The sequence below is a fragment of the Scyliorhinus torazame genome, chromosome 14 (genome assembly GCF_047496885.1).
Source record: "Scyliorhinus torazame isolate Kashiwa2021f chromosome 14, sScyTor2.1, whole genome shotgun sequence".
NCBI classification, from domain to species: Eukaryota; Metazoa; Chordata; class Chondrichthyes; order Carcharhiniformes; family Scyliorhinidae; genus Scyliorhinus; species Scyliorhinus torazame.
The window spans coordinates 71,316,057-71,337,024 of NC_092720.1; the positions used below are offsets into that span (position 1 = coordinate 71,316,057).

At 46.8% G+C, this 20,968-nt stretch overlaps 1 protein-coding gene across 1 annotated transcript in view; it reads right to left on the reverse strand.

Moving 5' to 3' along the window:
* Positions 1 to 20,968, reverse strand: part of LOC140389801 (ubiquitin carboxyl-terminal hydrolase 13-like) — a 196,822-nt gene that overhangs the window by 156,221 nt on the left and 19,633 nt on the right. The window contains exon 3 of the mRNA XM_072474337.1: positions 4,563 to 4,623. Coding sequence (XP_072330438.1) covers positions 4,563 to 4,623 — 61 coding nt within the window. The remainder of the gene's footprint in view (positions 1 to 4,562; positions 4,624 to 20,968) is intronic.

A 20,968-nucleotide genomic window follows, 5' to 3' on the forward strand; every position in this document is an offset into this window, starting at 1 on the left:
GCTATTTTTGCGGCCAGGCGAAACACCCCCGGCAGCGCTGCCCGGCCCGCGCAGCGATTTGCAAGAGCTGCGGGAAAAAGGGCCATTTCGCGGCTGTGTGCCGGTCCCGGGAGGTCGCCGCTGTCCCAGGAGAAGAAGCAGTCCTGCGCGTTTCAAACGCTCCCCAACCCCCCCAGCGCCCTATGTACGACCCGCAGGCGCAGCAATTTTGGGTCCCGGCCACCGCTGTCCCCGGAGAACAAGGAGTCCTGCGCATTTCAAACGCTCCCCAACCCCCCCAGCGCTCCATGTGCGACCCGCAGGCGCCGCCATTTTGGGTCCCGGCCACCACGAGGGGAGGAGGGGCGCCGCCATCTTGGGACCCCCAGCCCTGTGCGACGCATGGGGGTGGCCATTTTGTCCACCCCCGCCGCCATCTTGTGACCCCCCAGTCATGTGCGATGCATGGGGGCGGCCATTTTGTTCACCCCCGCCGCCATCTTGGACGGCAACAATGGACCCCAGCATCGACGCTTCAACGTGGTTCGAGGAAGACGCTGAAGCACTACGACCATGTCTGGCCTCAATGATGCTGGACCAAGCACGGCCCCGGACGCTCCAGACGACGACAACAACGGTGCTGATCAACGGGCACGAGACACCATGCCTGGTCGACTCCGGGAGCACAGAAAGCTTCATCCACCCCGACACGGTAAGACACTGTTTTTTGACCATCCGTCCCAGTGCGCAAAAGATTTCCCTAGCTGCAGGATCCCACTCCGTACAGATCAAAGGCTACTGCATAGTGACCCTAACGGTGCAAGGGAGGGAGTTTAAAAACTACAGGCTCTACGTCCTTCCCCAACTCTGCGCGCCCACATTACTGGGATTAGACTTCCAGTGCAACCTGCAGAGCCTAACTTTCAAATTCGGCGGCCCAATACCCCCACTCACTATCTGCGGCCTCGCAACCCTCAAGGTTGAGCCCCCATCCTTGTTTGCAAACCTCACCCCGGATTGCAAACCCATCGCCACTAGGAGCAGACGGTACAGCGCCCAGGACCGGACATTCATTCGGTCCGAAGTCCAGCGGCTACTGAAGGAAGGCATAATCCAGGCCAGCAATAGTCCCTGGAGAGCACAGGTGGTAGTAGTAAAGACAGGGGAGAAGCACAGGATGGTCATAGACTATAGCCAGACCATCAACAGGTACACACAGCTAGATGCGTACCCTCTCCCCCGCATATCCGACATGGTCAATCGGATTGCCCAATATAAGGTCTTCTCCACCGTGGACCTCAAGTCCGCCTACCATCAGCTCCCCATCCGCCCAAGTGACCGCAAGTACACAGCCTTCGAGGCAGACGGGCGATTATATCACTTCCTAAGGGTCCCATTTGGCGTCACAAACGGGGTCTCGGTCTTCCAACGAGAGATGGACCGAATGGTTGATCAACACGGGTTGCAGGCCACGTTCCCGTATCTCGACAATGTAACCATCTGCGGCCACGATCAGCAGGACCACGACGCCAACCTCCAAAAATTCCTCCAGACCGCTAAAGCCTTGAACCTCACATACAACGAGGACAAGTGCGTTTTTAGCACAAACCGGCTAGCCATTTTGGGATATGTAGTGCGCAATGGGATAATAGGCCCCGACCCAGAACGTATGCGCCCCCTCATGGAATTTCCCCTCCCTCACTGCTCAAAAGCCCTAAAACGCTGCCTGGGGTTCTTTTCATATTACGCCCAGTGGGTCCCCCAGTACGCAGACAAGGCCCGCCCCCTAATACAGACCACGACCTTCCCTCTGTCGACAGAGGCTTGCCAGGCCTTCAGCCGCATCAAAGCGGATATCGCAAAGGCCACGATGCGCGCCATCGACGAGTCCCTCCCCTTCCAGGTCGAGAGCAACGCCTCCGATGTAGCTCTAGCGGCCACCCTTAACCAAGCAGGCAGACCCGTGGCCTTCTTCTCCCGAACCCTCCACGCCTCAGAAATCCGCCACTCATCAGTGGAAAAGGAAGCCCAAGCCATAGTGGAAGCTGTGCGACATTGGAGGCATTACCTGGCCGGCAGGAGATTCACTCTCCTCACTGACCAACGGTCGGTAGCTTTCATGTTCGATAATGCACAGCGGGGCAAAATTAAAAATGACAAGATCTTAAGGTGGAGGATCGAGCTCTCCACCTTCAACTACGAGATCTTGTACCGTCCCGGAAAGCTGAACGAGCCGTCCGATGCCCTATCCCGCGGCACATGTGCCAACACACAAATAGACCGTCTCCAAGCCCTCCACGAGGACCTTTGCCACCCGGGGGTCACTCGGTTCTACCATTTTATAAAGTCCCGCAACCTCCCCTACTCTGTGGAGGAGGTCCGTACAGTCACCAGGAACTGCCACATCTGCGCAGAGTGCAAACCGCACTTTTTCAGGCCAGATAGAGCGCACCTGATCAAGGCTTCCCGTCCCTTTGAACGCCTCAGTCTGGATTTCAAAGGGCCCCTCCCCTCCACCGACCGCAACGCATACTTCCTGAACGTGGTGGACGAGTACTCCCGTTTCCCCTTCGCCATCCCCTGCTCTGACATGACAGCGGCCACAGTCATTAAAGCCCTTAACACCATATTCACACTGTTCGGTTGCCCCGCATACGTCCATAGCGACAGGGGGTCCTCCTTCATGAGTGACGAGCTGCGCCAGTTCCTGCTCAGCAAGGGGATAGCCTCGAGCAGGACGACCAGCTACAACCCCCGGGGGAACGGGCAAGTAGAGAGGGAGAACGGCATGGTCTGGAAGACCGTCCTACTGGCCCTACGGTCCAGGGATCTCCCAGTTTCACGGTGGCAGGAAGTCCTCCCGGACACCCTCCACTCCATCTGGTCGCTACTGTGTACCACTACTAACCAAACGCCTCATGAGCGCCTCCTTGTCTTCCCCAGGAAGTCCTCCTCTGGAACATCGCTGCCGACCTGGCTGGCGGCCCCAGGACCCAGCTTGCTCCGGAAACATGTGCGGGCGCACAAGTCGGACCCGTTGGTCGAGAGGGTTCACCTCCTCCATGCAAACCCGCAGTACGCCTACGTGGAGTACCCCGACGGCCGACAGGACACGGTCTCCCTGCGAGATCTGGCGCCCGCCGGCAACACGCACATCCCCCCGACACCTATCACCCCCTCCCTGCCACCGGCGCACCCCGCGACAGCCCCCTTCCCGGGAGGATCGGTCCTCCTCCCAGGTCCGACCAGAAGTGAAGCTGAAGCAGAAACCGTAAAGCTCCCGGAGGCGACAACACTGGAACAAGCACCACCACCACCAGGGCTGAGGCGATCGACAAGGACGACCAGACCGCCCGACCCACTTGTGGCATCGGTGTAACACTAGAATGTTGTGGACTTTAACGAGAATTTTTTACCTTTTTCCCTCTTACGAATACAGTAAATAGTTCAAAACAAAAAAATACCCTGTACATACTGTGATGACATGCAAAAGTTTTTCCTCCCAGGACCAGCCTTGTAAACCTCTACCACCATGCGAAGCACCATCCCGCCGGGTTCATTTTTAACAAGGGGTGAATGTGGTAGTATGCATTAGGGGTTATGTGGGACTGTGAAGCCGTGATGTCATTGGCTGACAGATCCCGGGTCCTGGTTGGCTGTTGACCTCTAGCTCCGCCCTGAAGGCGGAGTATAAGAACCAGGAGTTCTCCTCCGCAGGCCAGTCTGTTACTGAACTGCGGGGAACAAGTCACGCTTAATAAAGCCTCATCGACTTCACCTCTATTCGTCTCTCGGGAGTCTTTATGCGCTACACAGGGTAAACACGACCGCAACATGCACCAAGCTCAGCCTGATTCAATTTAAGGTCGGCCACCAGGCCCACATGACAGTGGCCCGGATGAGTAAATTCTTTGGATTAGAGGACAGGTGCGCCAGATGTTCGGGAGGACCAGTGAACCATGTCCACATCTTCTGGGCATATCCAAAACTCAGGGGGTACTGGCAGGGATGCGGATGTTATGTCCCGGGTACTGAAAACAAGGGTGGTGATGAGTCCAGAGGTGGCAATTTTGGGGGTTTCGGAGGACCCGGGAGTCCAGGAGGAGAGAGAAGCTGACGTTTTGGTCTTTGCTTCACTGGTAGCCCGGCGACGAATTCTGATGGCATGGAGGGACTCAAAGACCCCGAAGTCGGAGGCCTGGCTATCGGATTTGGCGAGCTCTCTCAGTCTGGAGAAAATTAAGTTCGCTCTGAGAGGGTCACTGTCAGGGTTCGCCCGGAGATGGCAACCATTTATCGACTTCTTCGCGGAAAATTAATCGTCAGCGGGGAGCGGGGGGGTTAGGGCAACGTAGATTAGGGGGGGTAGTTAGGCTAGGGAGGGGAGCTGGCTTTTGCACTATGTTGATTGTTCTTTACACACTGTTTTGTATTGTTGTTGTTTACTATGCCAAAATGCCTCAATAAAATTGTTTAGCAAAAAAAAAAAAATTGCAAAACCTGCTTTTGTTAAATTGTTATTCAGAGTAATAATCAGAAATACTATGCATCAGTAAATGGAATTATTCACAGTTGCAGCTTACCAAGTACAATGCGAGGAGATTTCTTCTTGGGTATCCCACCACCAGAAGCTCCAGTGGCCTTCTATAATTTTGAAATAAAGAAAACCGTTTTGTGAGATTTAAGTCAACTATCACAAAGAGGTTTGTGTTTTCTCATTTTTCAATAGTTAACATGACAGTTACATCAAAAAGGCAGCTAAAGTCGAACATGGTTAGTTTTAAGTATTCAGTAAGGTTCCAACATTTGTTGAGCATCTTTTTAGACTGTAACAACACACATACTTGAGAATTACAGCGATAGTAAGAACACTATTCACGACACCCTATGCTGCTCTTGTTTGGCCCTTGTTTCACACTGTAACCAATCACTATTTGTTTATGTGGCATTGTCAATGTACTCTGTTGATTATTCTTTTGTCTACTATGTACGTACTGTGTACGTTCCCTTGGCTGCAGAAAAATACTTTTCACTGTACTTCGGTACATGTGACAATAAATATGAATCGATCAATTAATCGATTGTGTCAGACACATTTTTGGAATTGTCTAACACTATACAACTTCATAATGCATGTTTATTGTGCTGAAAGCATGTTACAAAGAAATTATTTATATTATATCACGTAGGAAACTTCTCAAATATTGATACACTAATGCGCATCATCCTCGCAGAGGAACAGCAACAACAGATAAGGGGCATAAAAATAAAGCACAAGAGAATTAAACTGATGATCTGCCAATGAGGAACTCTTAGGAACGTAAGATAACAGCATAAAAGCACAAGCAGTTGATTTTTAAATGTTCAAAATATTCAGGAATATTTCTGTTAAAGGCTTATCCCTGTGTTACCAGCCCATGAGTTCACTGGGTTTTGCAGATAAGGCGCAGAGTAGTGTAGTTGTTATGCTACTGGATGAATAATCAGCAGTCGGAGATACTAACTCAACAGAACACAAGTATAAATCCTACTGTTTGAGAATTTGAATTCAATTTTAACAATCTGGGAGGAGGAGATGGGGTTGGAATTGGAGAATGGGGTATGGTGCGAGGCTTTGCGGAGCGTGAATGCTACACCTTTGTGTGCAAGATTAGGATTAACAAAGTTGGAGGTAGTGTATAGGGTTCATTTCATAGAATCATAGAATTTACAGTGCAGAAGGAGGCCATTCAGCCCATCGAGTCTGCACCGGCTCTTGGAAAGAGTACCCTACCCAAGGTCAACACCTCCACCCTATCACCATAACCCAGTAACCCCACCCAACACGAAGGGCAATTTTGGACACTAAGGGTAAATTTAGCATGGCCAATCCACCTAACCTGCACATCTTTGGACTGTGGGAGGAAACCGGAGCACCCGGAGGAAACCCACGCACACACGGGGAGGATGTGCTGACTCCGCACAGACAGTGACCCAAGCCGGAATCGAACCTGGGACCCTGGAGCTGTGAAGCAATTGTGCTATCCACAAGGCTACCGTGCTGCCCTTTGACTAGGTATAGGATGAGTAGGTTGTTTGCAGGAGTGGAGGGTAAGTGTGAGCGTTATGGGAGGAGTCAGGCTAACCATGTGCAAATCTTCTGGTCATTTCCTAAGCTCATGAGGTTCTGTATCCCCTTCTTTAGCACCATGTCACCGATTCTGCAAATTGAACTGAAGCCCTGTCCCTTGGGGGCCATATTTGGGGTGTCAGACCTGTTGGAGCTGCAGACGGGGGCGGGGCTGATGTTCTGGCCTTCGCTTCACTGATTGCACAAAGGCAGGGGCTGATCAGGTGGAGGTCAGTTTCTCCGCCCAATGCCTCAGTATGGCTGGGGGATCCTATGGAGCTTTTATACCTCGAGACAGTCAAGTACACAGTGAGGGCAGCAGTTGAGGGGTTCTACCGGAGATTGCAGCCATTTATTCTGTACTTTAAAGATCTGGTCACCATTAGTTGCTAGAGGTGGGGTGAAGGGGGAGGAGGGAGTTAGATCAAAGAACAATACAGCACAGGAACAGGCCCTTCGGCCCGCCAAACCTGTGCTGATCATGTGCCCTATCTAGACCAACCACCTATAACCTTCTATATCCCGTTGGTTCCCACAAGGTCCTCGCCATCTTGCGGCACGGCGGGGCAGTGGTTAGCACTGCTGCCTCACATCGCCGAGGACATGGGTTCGATCCCGGCCCTGGGTCACTGTTCGTGTGGAGTTTACACATTCTCCCAGTGTCTGCGTGGGTCTCACCCCCACAACCCAAAGATGTGAAGGGTAGGTGGATTGGCCACGCTAAGTACCATACCAGCTCCCATACCAACCTCCCCGAACAGGCACCGGAATGTGGCGACTGGGGGCTTTTCACAGTAACTTCATTTGAAGCCTACTTGTGACAATAAGCGATTTTCATTTCATTTTTTCAAATTGCCTCTTAATTGAAAAAAAGAAAAGGTCCTAGCCAACACCATCAAAATCACATTAGGGCAGCACGGTGGCGCAGTGGTTAGCATTGCTGCCTCACGGCGCTGAGGTCCCTGGTTCGATCCCGGCTCTGGGTCACTGTCCGTGTGGAGTTTGCACATTCTCCCCTTGTTTGCGTAGTTTTCACCCCCACAACCCAAAAAGATGAGCAGGGTGGGTGGATTGGCCAAGCTGAATTGTCCCTTAATTGGGAAAAAAATTAATTGGCTACTCTAAAAAAAAATTTTTTTAAATCACATTCATCATTTATTTTATTGCTGTGAACCTCCGCTGAGAAACTGAATTTACTGCAGCAGTGAGGCTTGATTCTGTGGTTCCAATGGGAAACCACACTGTTAAGATGCATTGGCTATTGACCAGGCTTTATTCCCCCAAGATTCTCTGACCTGCGCTCCCTAAAACCATCATTGTGAGCCCAGAATATGCCGTTTATCTCCAGAACAAAATTTAATGAGCAAATAGGAAAGAGTCTTTCTTTCTGATCTGTAACAACCCCTACCCCTCCATCAATTTCCCCTTCAGCTTTTCTTCTTAATTCTCCATATCTTGGCATCATCTGTCAGAATCCTCACCTGCTGTTTCTCCCACTGTTAGAAGAGTCTCCAAAATCTAGTTAATACATCTCATTACCAATAACTTCACATCCGTTAAGCAATCCTCTCGTGTGCTTTATAATGGTATGTCATTATGTGAGGTCAATGAATAATCTTTTTCCACTGGGATGCTCTTGTCATCAATTTGGTACTCAAAACTCTAAGGATAAGCTTCACTTCACACTGAACTAACAATGACAAATTTCAATTGGTAGTCAAGCTGCACTGATGGTGTAAGTGTAAAGACAATATCCTCCTCAGAGCCAAGTGTAATGGACTAAGAGGTCCTAGCTATCAGTTCCAGACTCTGCTGTATTAACTATCAATAGCGGACTTTAACATTCTTGGACAAAAAGAGAAGAATTATTATCCAGACTACCTGAAAATCTTGCTACTGTTGAATAGCTGTCAATGAGCTGTGGCTCAGTTCCTGCAAGATGAATGGTTACTTCATAAGATATCATAGGACGGCCAGCAATGGTATTGTCACTGGACTGGTGATCCAGAGACCCAGGGTAATACTCTGGGGAACCAGTTTCAAATCCCATCACAGCAGGTGGTGCGAATAGAATCCAATAAGTATCTGGAATTAAAAGTCTAATGATGACCATGAAACCATTGTCAATTGTAGTTTAAAACCCCAGCAAGTTCACTAATGTCCTCTAGGGAAGGAAATCTACCATCCTCACCGGATCTGGCCTACATGTGACTCCAGATCCTCAGCAATGTGGTTGACAATGCCCTCTGAAATGGCCTAGCAAGCCACTCAGTTGTATAAAAACCGTTATGAAGTCAATAAAAAGGAAATATACCAGATGGACCACCTGGCAGCAACCTAGGCACCTGGCAAAGGCAAACCCAGTCCTGATGACCCTGCAAAGTCCTCCTTACTAACATCTGGGGACTTGTGCCAAAATTGGGAGAGTTGTCTCACAGACTAGTCAAGCAACAGCCTGACACACTCATACTCATGGAATCATACCTTACAGATAACGTCCCAGACACCACTATCACCATCCCTGGGTATGTCTTGTCCCACCAGCAGGACAGGCCCAGCAGAGGTGGCAGCACAGTGGTACACGGTCGGGAGGGAGTTGCCCTGGGAGTGTTCAATATCTACTCTGGACCCCATGAAGTTTCATGGCTTCAGGTCAAACATCGGCATGGAAACCTCCTGCTGATTACCACATGCCGGCCACCATCAACTGATGAATCCATGTTGAACACCACTTGGGAGGAAACAAAGGAAGTGTTGTGCAGGTCAAAGAGACACAGCCTGAGTGAGTGAGACACATACAGAGTGGGGAATTTGAAACTTGGTAATTTGGTGCAGTGAGGTAATTCGGTGCAGAGTGGGAGAAGGTGCTTTTTCCCGACTGTTTTGTTCTCTCTCTTTTTTCGGGCCTAGTTCCGGGAGCCGTTCGGAGGAGGAGGAGCAGTCTCTGTGTGAGTATAAAAACCTAATGGTAACTTCCTGTTTTCCACTTTGTTTCCCCAAAAGTGACGTCAGAGGGAAGCTGTGATCTGATTGGTTGATAGCAAATCTGCCCCAAATTTAAAAAAAACACACAGCTAAACTCGTACACTTAAATTAAACTAATTAATTAATTAGAGATGGCTGGTCAGGTGATGTGCTTCAGCTGCTTGATGTGGGAGCTGGCAGATCCCATTGCGAGCTGCAGCGACCACATCTGCAGTAAGTGTTGGCTGCTTGAAGAGCGAGCTCAAAGTTGATGAGCTGGAGTCTGAGCTTCAAACACTGAGGCACATCTGGGAGGGGGAGACTTACCTGGACACTGTGTTTCAGGAGGCAGTCACACCTGTCAGAGTAAGTAGTTTAAATCCTGCCAGTGGCCAGGGACAGCAGGGTATGACTGCAAGTCAGGCAGGTAAAGGGAACCAGCAGTCAGGAACTCAGGAGCCTCAGCCCTTGACCCTGTCCAACAGGTACGAGACACTTGCTCCCTGTGTGGATGGCGAACAGGGCTGCAGGAAGGATGAGTCAGCTGACCAAGGCACCATGGTTCAGCAGGCCATTCAAGAGGAGGGAGTAAATAGGCAAGTTGTAGTTGTAGGGGATTCTATTATCAGGGGGATAGATAGTATCCTTTGTGAGCAGGATTGGCAGAGGGAGGCAAGAATAAGGGAAGTTAACACGTGGCTGAAAGAGTGGTGTGGGAAAGAGGGGTTCCTTTTCATGGGACACTGGCATCAGTTTTGGGATAGGGGGGACCTATACCATTGGGATGGTCTCCACCTGAACCGAGCTGGGACCAGTGTTCTGGCGAAAAGAGTAAATAAGGTGGTCAATAGGACTTTAAACTAGATACTGGGTGGGAAGGGAAAGTCAGGGAACCAAGAGGTGAAGAAATCAGTGGGAAGCGTAGCTGCTTAGCAATACAAAAAAGCACGAAAAGACAGAACTCAGGAGAGGTTACGATAGTCCCCATCTCACAAAATATGACACAGTGTATGGAAAGGCTCAGTAAACCAAGGTCCACCACACTAAGAAAACAAAAAGGGACGGTCAATAGAGAATTAAAGGTGCTGTATTTAAATGCGTATGGCACAAGGTAAATGAGCTTGTGGCCCAGATTGTGACTGGCAGGTATGATGTGGTAGGCATCACAGAGACGTGGTTGCAGGGGGTTCAGGACTGGCATTTAAACATCCAGGGATTCACAACCTATCGAAAAGACAGAGAGGTTGGCAGAGGGGGCGGGGTTGCCTTGTTAATTAGGAATGAAATTAAATCAATAGCACTAAACGACATAGGGTCAGATGATGTGGAGTCTGTGTGGGTAGAGTTGAGGAACCACAAAGGCAAAAAAACCATAATGGGAGTTATGTACAGGCCTCCTAACAGTGGTGAGGACCAGGGGCACAAAATGCACCACGAAATAGAAAGTGCATGTCAGAAAGGCAAGGTCACAGTGATCATGGGGGACTTCAATATGCAGGTGGACTGGGTAAATAATGTTGCCAGTGGACCCAAAGAAAGGGAATTCATTGAATGTTTACAGGAGGGCTTTTTGGAACAGCTTGTGATGGAGCCCACGAGGGAACAGGCCATTCTGGACTTAGTGTTATGTAATGAGCCAGACTTGATAAAAGATCTTAAAGTAAGGGAACACTTAGGAGGCAGTGATCATAATATGGTAGAATTCAGTCGGCAATTTGAAAGAAACAAGGTAGAATCAGATGTAAAGGTGTTACAGTTAAATAAAGGTAACTACAGGGGCATGAGGGAGGAACTGATGAAAATCGACTGGGAGCAGAGCCTAGTGGGAAAGACAGTAGAACAGCAATGGCAGGAGTTTCTGGGAGTAATTGAGGACACAGTACAGAGGTTCATCCCAAAGAAAAGAAAGGTTATCAGAGGGGGGATTAGGCAGCCATGGCTGACAAAGGAAGTCAGGGAATGCATCAAAGCAAAAGAGAAAGCCTATAATGTGGCAAAGAGTATGGGAAGTCAGAAGATTGGGAAGGCTACAAAAACAGACAGAGGATAACAAAGAGAGAAATAAGGAAAGAGAGGATCAAACATGAAGGTAGGCTAGCCAGTAACATTAGGCATGATAGTAAAAGTTTATTTAAATACATCAAAAACAAACGGGAGGCAAAAGTAGACATTGGGCCGCTCCAAAATGACGCTGGTAATCTAGTGATGGGAGACAAGGAAATAGCTGAGGAACTAAATAAGTATTTTGCGTCAGTCTTCACAGTAGAAGACATGAGTAATATCCCAACAATTCAGGAGAGTCAGGGGGCAGAGTTGAATATGGTAGCCATCACAAAGGAGAAAGTGCTAGAGAAACTAAGAGGTCTAAAAATTGATAAATCTCTGTGCCCAGATGGGCTACATCCTAGAGTTCTAAAAGGAGACAGCTGAAGAAATAGTGGAGGCGTTAGTTATGATCTTTCAAAAGTCACTGGAGTCAGGGAAAGTCCCAGAGGATTGGAAAATTGCTGTTGTAACCCCCCTGTTCAAGAAGGGAACAAGAAAAAAGATGAAAAATTATCAGCCAATTAGCCTAACCTCAGTTATTGTTAAGATTCTAGAATCCATCGTTAAGGATGAGATTTCTAACTTCTTGGAAGTGCAAGGTCAGATTAGGACAAGTCAGCATGGATTTAGTAAGGGGAGGTCGTGCCTGACAAACCTGTTAGAGTTCTTTGAAGAGATAACAAATAGGTTAGACCAAGGAGAGCCAATGGATGTTATCTATCTTGACTTCCAAAAGGCCTTTGATAAGGTGCCTCACGGGAGACTGCTGAGTAAAATAAGGGCCCATGGTATTCGAGGCAAGGTACTAACATGGATTGACGATTGGCTGTCAGGCAGAAGGCAGAGAGTTGGGATAAAAGGTTCTTTTTCGGAATGGCAACCGGTGACGAGTGGTGTCCCGCAGGGGTCAGTGTTGGGGCCACAGCTGTTCTCTTTATATATTAACGATCTAGATGACGGGACTTGGGGCATTCTGGCTAAGTTTGCCGATGATACAAAGATAGGTGGAGGGGCAGGTATTATTGAGGAGGTGGGGAGGCTGCAGAAAGATTTAGACAGTTTAGGAGAGTGGTCCAAGAAATGGCTGATGAAATTCAACGTGGGCAAGTACGAGGTCTTGCACTTTGGAAAAAAGAATAGAGGCGTGGACTATTTTCTAAACGGTGACAAAATTCCTAATGCTGAAGTGCAAAGGGACTTGGGAGTCTTAGTCCAGGATTCTCTAAAGGTAAACTTGCAGGTTGAGTCCGTAATTAAGAAAGCAAATGCAATGTTGTCATTCATCTCAAGAGGCTTGGAATATAAAAGCAGGGATGTACTTCTGAAGCTTTATAAAGCACTAGTTAGGCCCCATTTAGAATACTGTGAGCAGTTTTGGGCCCCGCACCTCAGGAAGGACATACTGGCACTGGAGCGGGTCCAGCGGAGATTCACATGGATGATCCCAGGAATAGTAGGCCTAACATACGATGAACGTCTGAGGATCCTGGGATTATATTCATTGGAATTTAGGAGGTTGAGGGGAGATCTAATAGAAACTTACAAGATAATGAATGGCTTAGATAGGGTGGACGTAGGGAAGTTGTTTCCATTAGCAGGGGAGACTAGGACCCGGGGGCACAGGCTTAGAATAAAAGGGAGTCACTTTAGAACAGAGATGAGGAGAAATTTCTTCAGCCAGAGAGTGGTGGGTCTGTGGAATTCATTGCCACAGAGGGCGGTGGAGGCCGGGACATTGAGTGTCCTTAAGACAGAAGTTGATAAATTCTTGATTTCTCGAGGAATTAAGGGCTATGGAGAGAGAGCGGGTAAATGGAGTTGAAATCAGCCATGATTGAATGGTAGAGTTGACTCGATGGACCGAATGGCCTTACTTCCGCTCCTATGTCTTATGGTCTTATGGTCTTAATTAGGGTGGCAAGGGCACAGAATCTACTCTGGGTAGGGGGCTTCAATGGCCATCACCAAGAGTAGCTCGGCAACACCACTCTTGACCAAGCCCTAAAGGACATAGCTGCTAGACTAGGTCTGTGACAGAGGGCGAGGGAACTCAACAAAAGGGAAAACCATACTGGACCTCATCCTACCCAAACAAATCTCGTCTTCACATTGAGGATATCGTCCATCGTATTGTGTGGCACTATCATCATGTTAAATGGGAAAAATTCAGACCAGATCAAGCAAGTCAAAACTGGGCATCCATGCGCTGTGGGCCATCAGGAGCAGCAGAATTGTACTTAGCCACAATCTGCAACCTCATGGCCCGGCATTTCCCCACCCTGCTGTTACCATCAAGCCAGAGCTTTAACCCTAGTTCAATGAAGAGTGCAGGAGGGCATGCCAGGAGTAGCACCAGACACACTGAAAAATGAGGCGTCAATCTGGTGACGCTATAACACAGGACTACCTGCATGCCAAACAATATAAGCTGCAAGTAATAGCCAGAGCTAAGCAATCCCACAACTAACAGATCACATCTAAGCTCTGCGGTCCTGCCACATCCAGTCGTGAATAGTGGTGGACAATTAAACAACTCACTGGAGGAGACGGCTCCACAAATTAACTCCATCCTCAATGATGGAGTCCAACACAATTGTGCAAAAGGAAAGGCAATAATTTTCAGCCAGAAGTGCCAAGTGGATGGTCCATCTTGGTCTCCTACAGAGGTCCCCAGCATCACAGATGTCAGTCTTCAGCCAATTCAATTCACCCCACGTGATATGATGAAACGGCTGAAAGCACTGGATACTGCAAAGGCTATGGGCCCTGAAAATATTCCGGCAATAGTGCTGAAGACTATAGTGCTCCAGAACTTGCCACACCCTTGGCCAAGCTGTTCCAGTACAGGGACAACACTGGCATCTACCTGGAAAGTGGAAAATTTCCCAGGTCTGTCCTGTACACAAAAAGCAGGACAAATCCAACCCGGCCAATTACCGCCCTATCAGTCTACTCTCAATTATCAGTAAAGTGATGAAAAGGGTCATCAACAGCGTTATCAAATGGCACTTACTTAGCAATAACCTGCTCACTGTCCTGTAACTGAATGTGCAATCACTGCCAGCGAAGCTCTGGGACTGGCTGCTTCCAGGTAAGGAAGGCCAATGGGTCAGAGGAGATAATTATGGTCAGCAGCTGCAATACCAACCTGACTCTCTTGCTCTCTCACCCCTCGCAGGATTCTGATCGATATCAGGATGGAGCCAGTGGAGCAGGCTGCCTTACAAATCACTGCTCTGGAGGAGCACAGACTCCATCAGCAACGTGTGCTAAAAACAACAAGGGTCTATCGAGCTCCTATGTCCTTCATGGAGCTGTGTGCTGCTGAAGACGCTGCCTTATGAAGATTGTGCACAACCTGTGCCATGTCCTTGCGGACCTGGTGCCACATGGCGACAGAGGAGACCCGCTCCTGCCTGCTCTTCACCGCTGGTTCCTACCAAAGATCCACGGGAGACCTCTGGGTATTTCACAGGTATTCACCCAGAAATGCATCTGCTGTACGAATGAACTCTGGACTACATCCACTTTGACCTGGATCAGGCCCGGCAGGGTGAGAGGGCCACAGTGTTTGCCATATAGCTGGTTTGCCATAGGTGCAAAGGCCAACAGACTGCACCCTTGTCACTCTCCATGCCCCATGACATCAACCGGAAGGGGTTCCACTCCCTCAATATCCAGCTGGTAAGTGACCATCATATGCATTTCATGAACAACTGTGCCCATTTTCCAGGGAGTGTCAATGACAGCTACATTCTCAACCGGTCGCTGATCCCTGGAATATTCGAGGTACACCATAGGCTATTAAGCTCCAATGGTAACACCATAATAACTAGAAAGCAAGTCTTCACTTCTTTAATTCCGAGTTTATTGTGTTCAACAATCACTTCTCCAACACTCCACAATGCCACCTGGAGCCCTTTTAAATATATGTGTGCTGTCGAACAAACAATATGTGTAGTCTATTAAACAATTAAAGTTCCAATTCTAGCTTAAGCACTGGGGAACATTAACTCTTTCCTAACAAGGTACCCCATCTCAAAGAAAAAAAAATCATCTTTAAATTTGACCTAAACTGCCATAACACAAATATATATATTGTTTCTACAATAAATGCACTCTATTACCTCTTCTTAGAATTATCTACCCTCACATTCTCTTCCCTGTAGGAAAAGAGGCCCCTCTTTAATAATGCGAGTTAGCTCCTTCTTCCATCAGTTAGATAATTGGTAACTTCTATCAACCCACTTGATCTTGCCAACCTCCCTATTCTCTAGTACCCGTTTTACTACCACCCCACAATAAATCATCCACATGCAACACGAAGGTGCTTCCATGGTGCCAATAAAACATCACCGTATCTGCTTTCAACTGAAGACAGTCAACTTTAACAAAACTGACCCGGGTGGAATACCAAACACTGGAGGTGTCATTCAACCCATATGTACATTTATATAACTTCCAGAATACCCTTCCTGTGTTTGGCGCCTCTCTCGGAGGACAAAGAACAATTTCCCTTTGAATAGGATGCCCCTGTAAGAAAGCAGCTTTAATATTGATCAGCTTGCATTCCCATGCATTTATGGCTAACAGAGCCAAGAGGATCTTCAAAATAACCTTTCCTGCTGTAGACGAAGCACCTTACATCTTGGTCACCCAGGTTTTCTTCAAAATCTTGTACCACCAGCCTGCTTTGGCCTTAAGTTCCATCAGGAAGCACCTTTTCCATGCTATCCATCTATCTGGGACTTCTATGTACATCCCAAATTCTTTCCAGCTTTGCAGTTCCTGCTGTTTTTCATGATTTATTAATTTATCATCTACGATCTCTCAATCATTTGGGCTTCTGCTCTTTCTAGCATTCCTAATCTGTACATTATTTATTGACTTAAGCTGCACCCTCTATCCTGCCTTACATCTCTCATTGCCAGACTGCTGCTGCTTGATCTCCCCTTCCTATCGAGATGTTCTTTCAACAGTCTTTGATCTTTTCCTATGGGCATGTCCACCGCTAGACGTATGGTCCAAATTGACACAGTGTTTCTGTGCTCTCCATTTTTGAACTTCATGTTCCCAATCCATGGGCCTAACCTTCCTTTTATTTTGTATATTCAATCAATCTTTATATTTTCCGGTGGCCTTACCTGCTGTATCAACAATAGTTGCATCCTTCCACTGACTGGCCCCTTCTGGTAAGTATGTCACTTTAGTGTGTCATGGGAGTGTCCCTTTGTTAAAGGTTTTGTCTTATCACATGGCTTCAGTGATGTCATTGTGTGGGTAAAGCTGGGTTCTGGCTCTCTGGGTTTTGAGTTTTCACTATCGCTTTGAGCTTTGGACAACAGCACAGGTTGAAAGAACTGTCTTTCTTTATCTTCCTTTTAAAAGCTGTTCCAGACTGCTTGGTAACCTAAAAGAGATAATTACTTTCTGGAAGGAATTCAAAACGTTTGGCTGCTATGGACTCAGACAGAAAGTTTTGGCCTGTCTCTCTATTTTCATTTTTAAAGAGTTTTTTCAAGGAAGTAACTCACTGATTATAGTTATCTGATGATTTGGTAAAAAGGCTTTTTTTATTTATGGGATTTTGTTATTGAATTGGAAAAGATAAGGGGGAATTCATTAAGGATTATACGTAAATTACTGTAGTTGGTTTGGTAAAAAGGATGTTTTTGTTTATGGGATTTTGTTATTGAATTGGAACAGTTAAGGGGGAATTCATTAAGGGTTATACATAAATTACTGTAGCTGTGTGGGCTATTTATGTTTGTAATTGATAAAACTTCTTGCTGTGTGTGTTTATACAAATGTTAACTAAATTCTTAGAATAATGCTTGTTTTTTTTTATTAAAAGCACCTAAGAAGTCCGTTGAATATCACCTGGAAGGAATGGTCATCTTAGCCCAAATCAATAAAAAGTTATAGGTCAGGTGGACTCCAGAATACATTTTGGAGTTGATAAACCATGGCCCATAATAAGTGTCAATTTTTGGCAGTTGTCCTTTCGGACAAGTAGCCTCATCAGGTCAGAATTACTATGTTCCCCTTCAGAAACACTGTCACTTTCCACAATCTGGTCCTCATAATTCTGTGACACATGTGTATGAGAAATGCCTGGTTCCTCAGCATGTTCAATAACCTTTTTGATTCTGCAAACTTGCAATCGGTGCCCACTTGTAATCTTGATAGGTGTACCTGAACTGTCTGGTTTCAATGCTGCAAAATGATTGTTTTACCATCTGTACCTATAACCTTTCCTGGACCTTTCCATGCATCCTTTCCTGGACATTACCACTTATTAAATCCATCTATTTTATAGTATACTGCATAACCCTGCTTCAAAATAGGTTCCGATGGCCGTACATTGTGCCTCAAAGACTTCTTTGAGATTTCTGCTTTAAGGAATGCTCTTCTGCCCGCTTGCAGAGCAGTTAAATGCTCAGAAAAGGTAGAGCTATTCGTAGCCCCTCAGAAGCTGGAGGATGATCATTCATGACTGAAGAAATTTTGGGGTTTGTACCAAAAACCAACTAATTTGGACTGTAACCCCCTACCATCTGGACGGCTCATGCTAAAGCCAAAGTTAATTTACAATCTGGCCTATCTGCTAAAATTTCATGAAGTATTTAATCTATCACAGCATGATTTATCTTGCACACCCTGTTACTAAATGGGCTTTCTGCTGCTGTATTCATAACAATTATCTTCATGGTCTCACACATATCCCAAAATTCATAGTTAGAAAATCCACCCCCCCCCCCCTTGCCATTATCAGTGAGTAACTTTGCCGGTGGCCCAAGTCTGGTCACTATCCATTTTTCTACGATGTGTTCCACAATTATCTTCTTTACTACATATGATCATCGACTGACTAAACCTAGTTGTCAAGTCTACAAAGTGTAAAATTAAAATGTTCTTCTTTTTATCCCATACCTTAACATCCATAGCCACAACTTCATTAAAATCTGTCGCCATACTCACTATGGGTTACAATTCTGTCTTCTATACTTCTTATCACATTTATCACTCATCTGTTCTATAAGTTTGATGTATTAAAGAACAATACAGCACAGAAACAGGCCCTTCGGCCCTCCAAGCCTGTACCGGTCATGGTACCACCCTTGGTCTAAACCCTCAGGACTTCCTTGTGCTGTATCCCTCTACATCCATCCTATCCATGCATTTGTCAAGATGCCTTTTGAATGCCGTTAATGTATCTGCTTTCACAACCTCCCCTGGCAGCGCGTTCCAGGCACTCACCAGCCTCTGTGTAAAAATCCTGCCTCTTACATCTCCTCTAATCTTTGCCACACAGACCTTAAACCTATGCCCCCTAGTGACCCCTCCACCCTGGGAAAGAGTGTCTGCCCATCCACTCTATCCATGCCCCTCATAATCTTGTAGACCTCTATTTGGCCGTCCATCAACCTCCGTCGTTCTAATGAAAACAGTCAGAGTCTATTCAGCCGCTCCGCATAGCTAACATCCTCCAGACCAGGCAGCATCCTGGTAAACCACCCTCTCCAAAGCCGCCACATCTTTCTGGTAGTGTGGCGACCAGAATTGTGCGCAATATTCCAAGTGCGACCTTAGCAAGGTTACAAAATTGTAAGTCCACAGTTTTTTCAAATGCGATGGTCTTGTCATTTTCCATGTCAAATTTCATATGAGCTTTTTCATCGATTGTTGGCACAATCATAAAGGTTTTTTGCTGGATACAACTTCCATGCGAATAAAAGGATTCCTTCCAGTCATCTTAACACAGCATTTCTTCTCTTTTAGCAATTTAAGGCTATCATCCCAAATCTGAAACGCGTGCATCTTTCAAATTCCTTAACCTTGTTCCAATATTTGTCACTTAGTCCAGGTAACATCTCAACCAGTCTACTGTCAAAGAACAAAGAACAAAGAAATGTACAGCACAGGAACAGGCCCTTCGGCCCTCCAAGCCCGTGCCAACCATACTGCCCGACTAAACTACAATCTTCTACACTTCCTGGGTCCGTATCCTTCTATTCCCATCCTATTCATATATTTGTCAAGATGCCCCTTAAATGTCCCTATCGTCCCTGCTTCCACTACCTCCTCCGGTAGCGAGTTCCAGGTACCCACTACCCTCTGCGTAAAAAACTTGCCTCGTACATCTACTCTAAACCTTGCCCCTCTCACCTTAAACCTATGCCCCCTAGTAATTGACCCCTCTACCCTGGGGAAAAGCCTCTGACTATCCACTCTGTCTATGCCCCTCATAATTTTGTATACCTCTATCAGGTCGCCCCTCAACCTCCTTCGTTCCAGTGAGAACAAACCAAGTTTATTCAACCGCTCCTCATAGCTTATGCCCTCCATACCAGGCAACATTCTGGTAAATCTCTTCTGCACCCTCTCTAAAGCCTCCACATCCTTCTGGTAGTGTGGCGACCAGAATTGAACACTATACTCTAAGTGTGGCCTAACTAAGGTTCTATACAGCTGCAACATGACTTGCCAATTCTTATGTCGATGTTCATCTGCTGCCTAATATGGCATAATTGAAGATCTCTGTGACCATCACCGAACTGAAACTTCTCATCACTAAAACAATGCCTTCTCCTTAGTCAATATCTTCCTCTTGTTCTTCCTCTCAGTCTTCTGTCTCGTGTTTGGCTTCAAACACCCTAATATATCACTCAGGACAGTTCACTGCACAATTAAATTTTGAATCTCACTTAAAATACCAGTTGACCACACCCTGGGCATTCCTGGGTCCATTTTTCTGTTGAAATTTCACAATTCACTCCTCTTGCCATAATGTTAAAGGTGTTTCTGTCCTTGTTATTTTAGTTATAAATCTTTTATATAGACGCTTACGGCCTGTTTCTAAATCACATTGCCATCCAGTTAACATCGTGTCTCCCATAATCTGTCTTATTGCTGGTCGGCCCATTTGTGTCATGAAGGCTGCCTGGGAGGAATGTTTGCCCAGGAAGAGCCTCTGACATTTGTCCTAACCGGGTGTGTCTTTCTGCAAATGTAACTCCCGTCAAAACCAGAAACCTACCCACATTTGTAACTTTATCACAGCTCAATAACTTGAATGATAGCACTGACTGAGGAATTTCTAGACTGAACTTTTGTAGTCTTGTATGCAGTATGCTAAATTCCACGATACACTCTTCTCAGAGGTATCCTCTGAATTTCTAAATTTGTCATAATCTGACCAGGCCTCATCACACTCAATGAGTCATCCTTTTTGTAAATCTTATCCATGAAAGTCAATAATGTATTCAAACTTTCAGCTGAGTTTAAATGCTCCGGCACCAATTCAGAAAATACTCTTACTTTGCTTTTGTACGGTAATGAAGGTGCCACGGTCATTCCTTGTTTTTCTTGGTCAAGGACTTAAACCATGTCCATATGGTAGTTTCATTCTTCAATTGGTCGTAGGGTTGGCACACATGAAACAATGGTGGGTAGTCATACCCCGAGATTGTACACTTGGATTCAGTCATCCATTTTCCAAGTTACTCTAAATCACTCTTCAAAGTTAGAATTCGGAATACAATCTTTCGTCCAAAGAAATTTTAGTTGTAAATCCTTTTTCCTCACAAGCTGTGATGCTCCTCTGCTGCTGCTCACGTCTCACTTCTGCCTATCTGCTGCCAACACATTGAATCTCCGGCTCATGCCAGAGTGAGGTTCTGCGCTAATTTCCTTTATCCCTTTGCTCTAGAGGGGGATTAAGGGCGACGGTCTAGAGTTCATTAATCATGCCCGAGTCCTATCACTGTGAATGAAACAATCGGACTGAGAGGACCCAACCGTCTGGCAGGCAGGGAGACCCATTGAGCACTGCTGTGTCCAGATGGGGAGAAGCACTATGCCACTGAG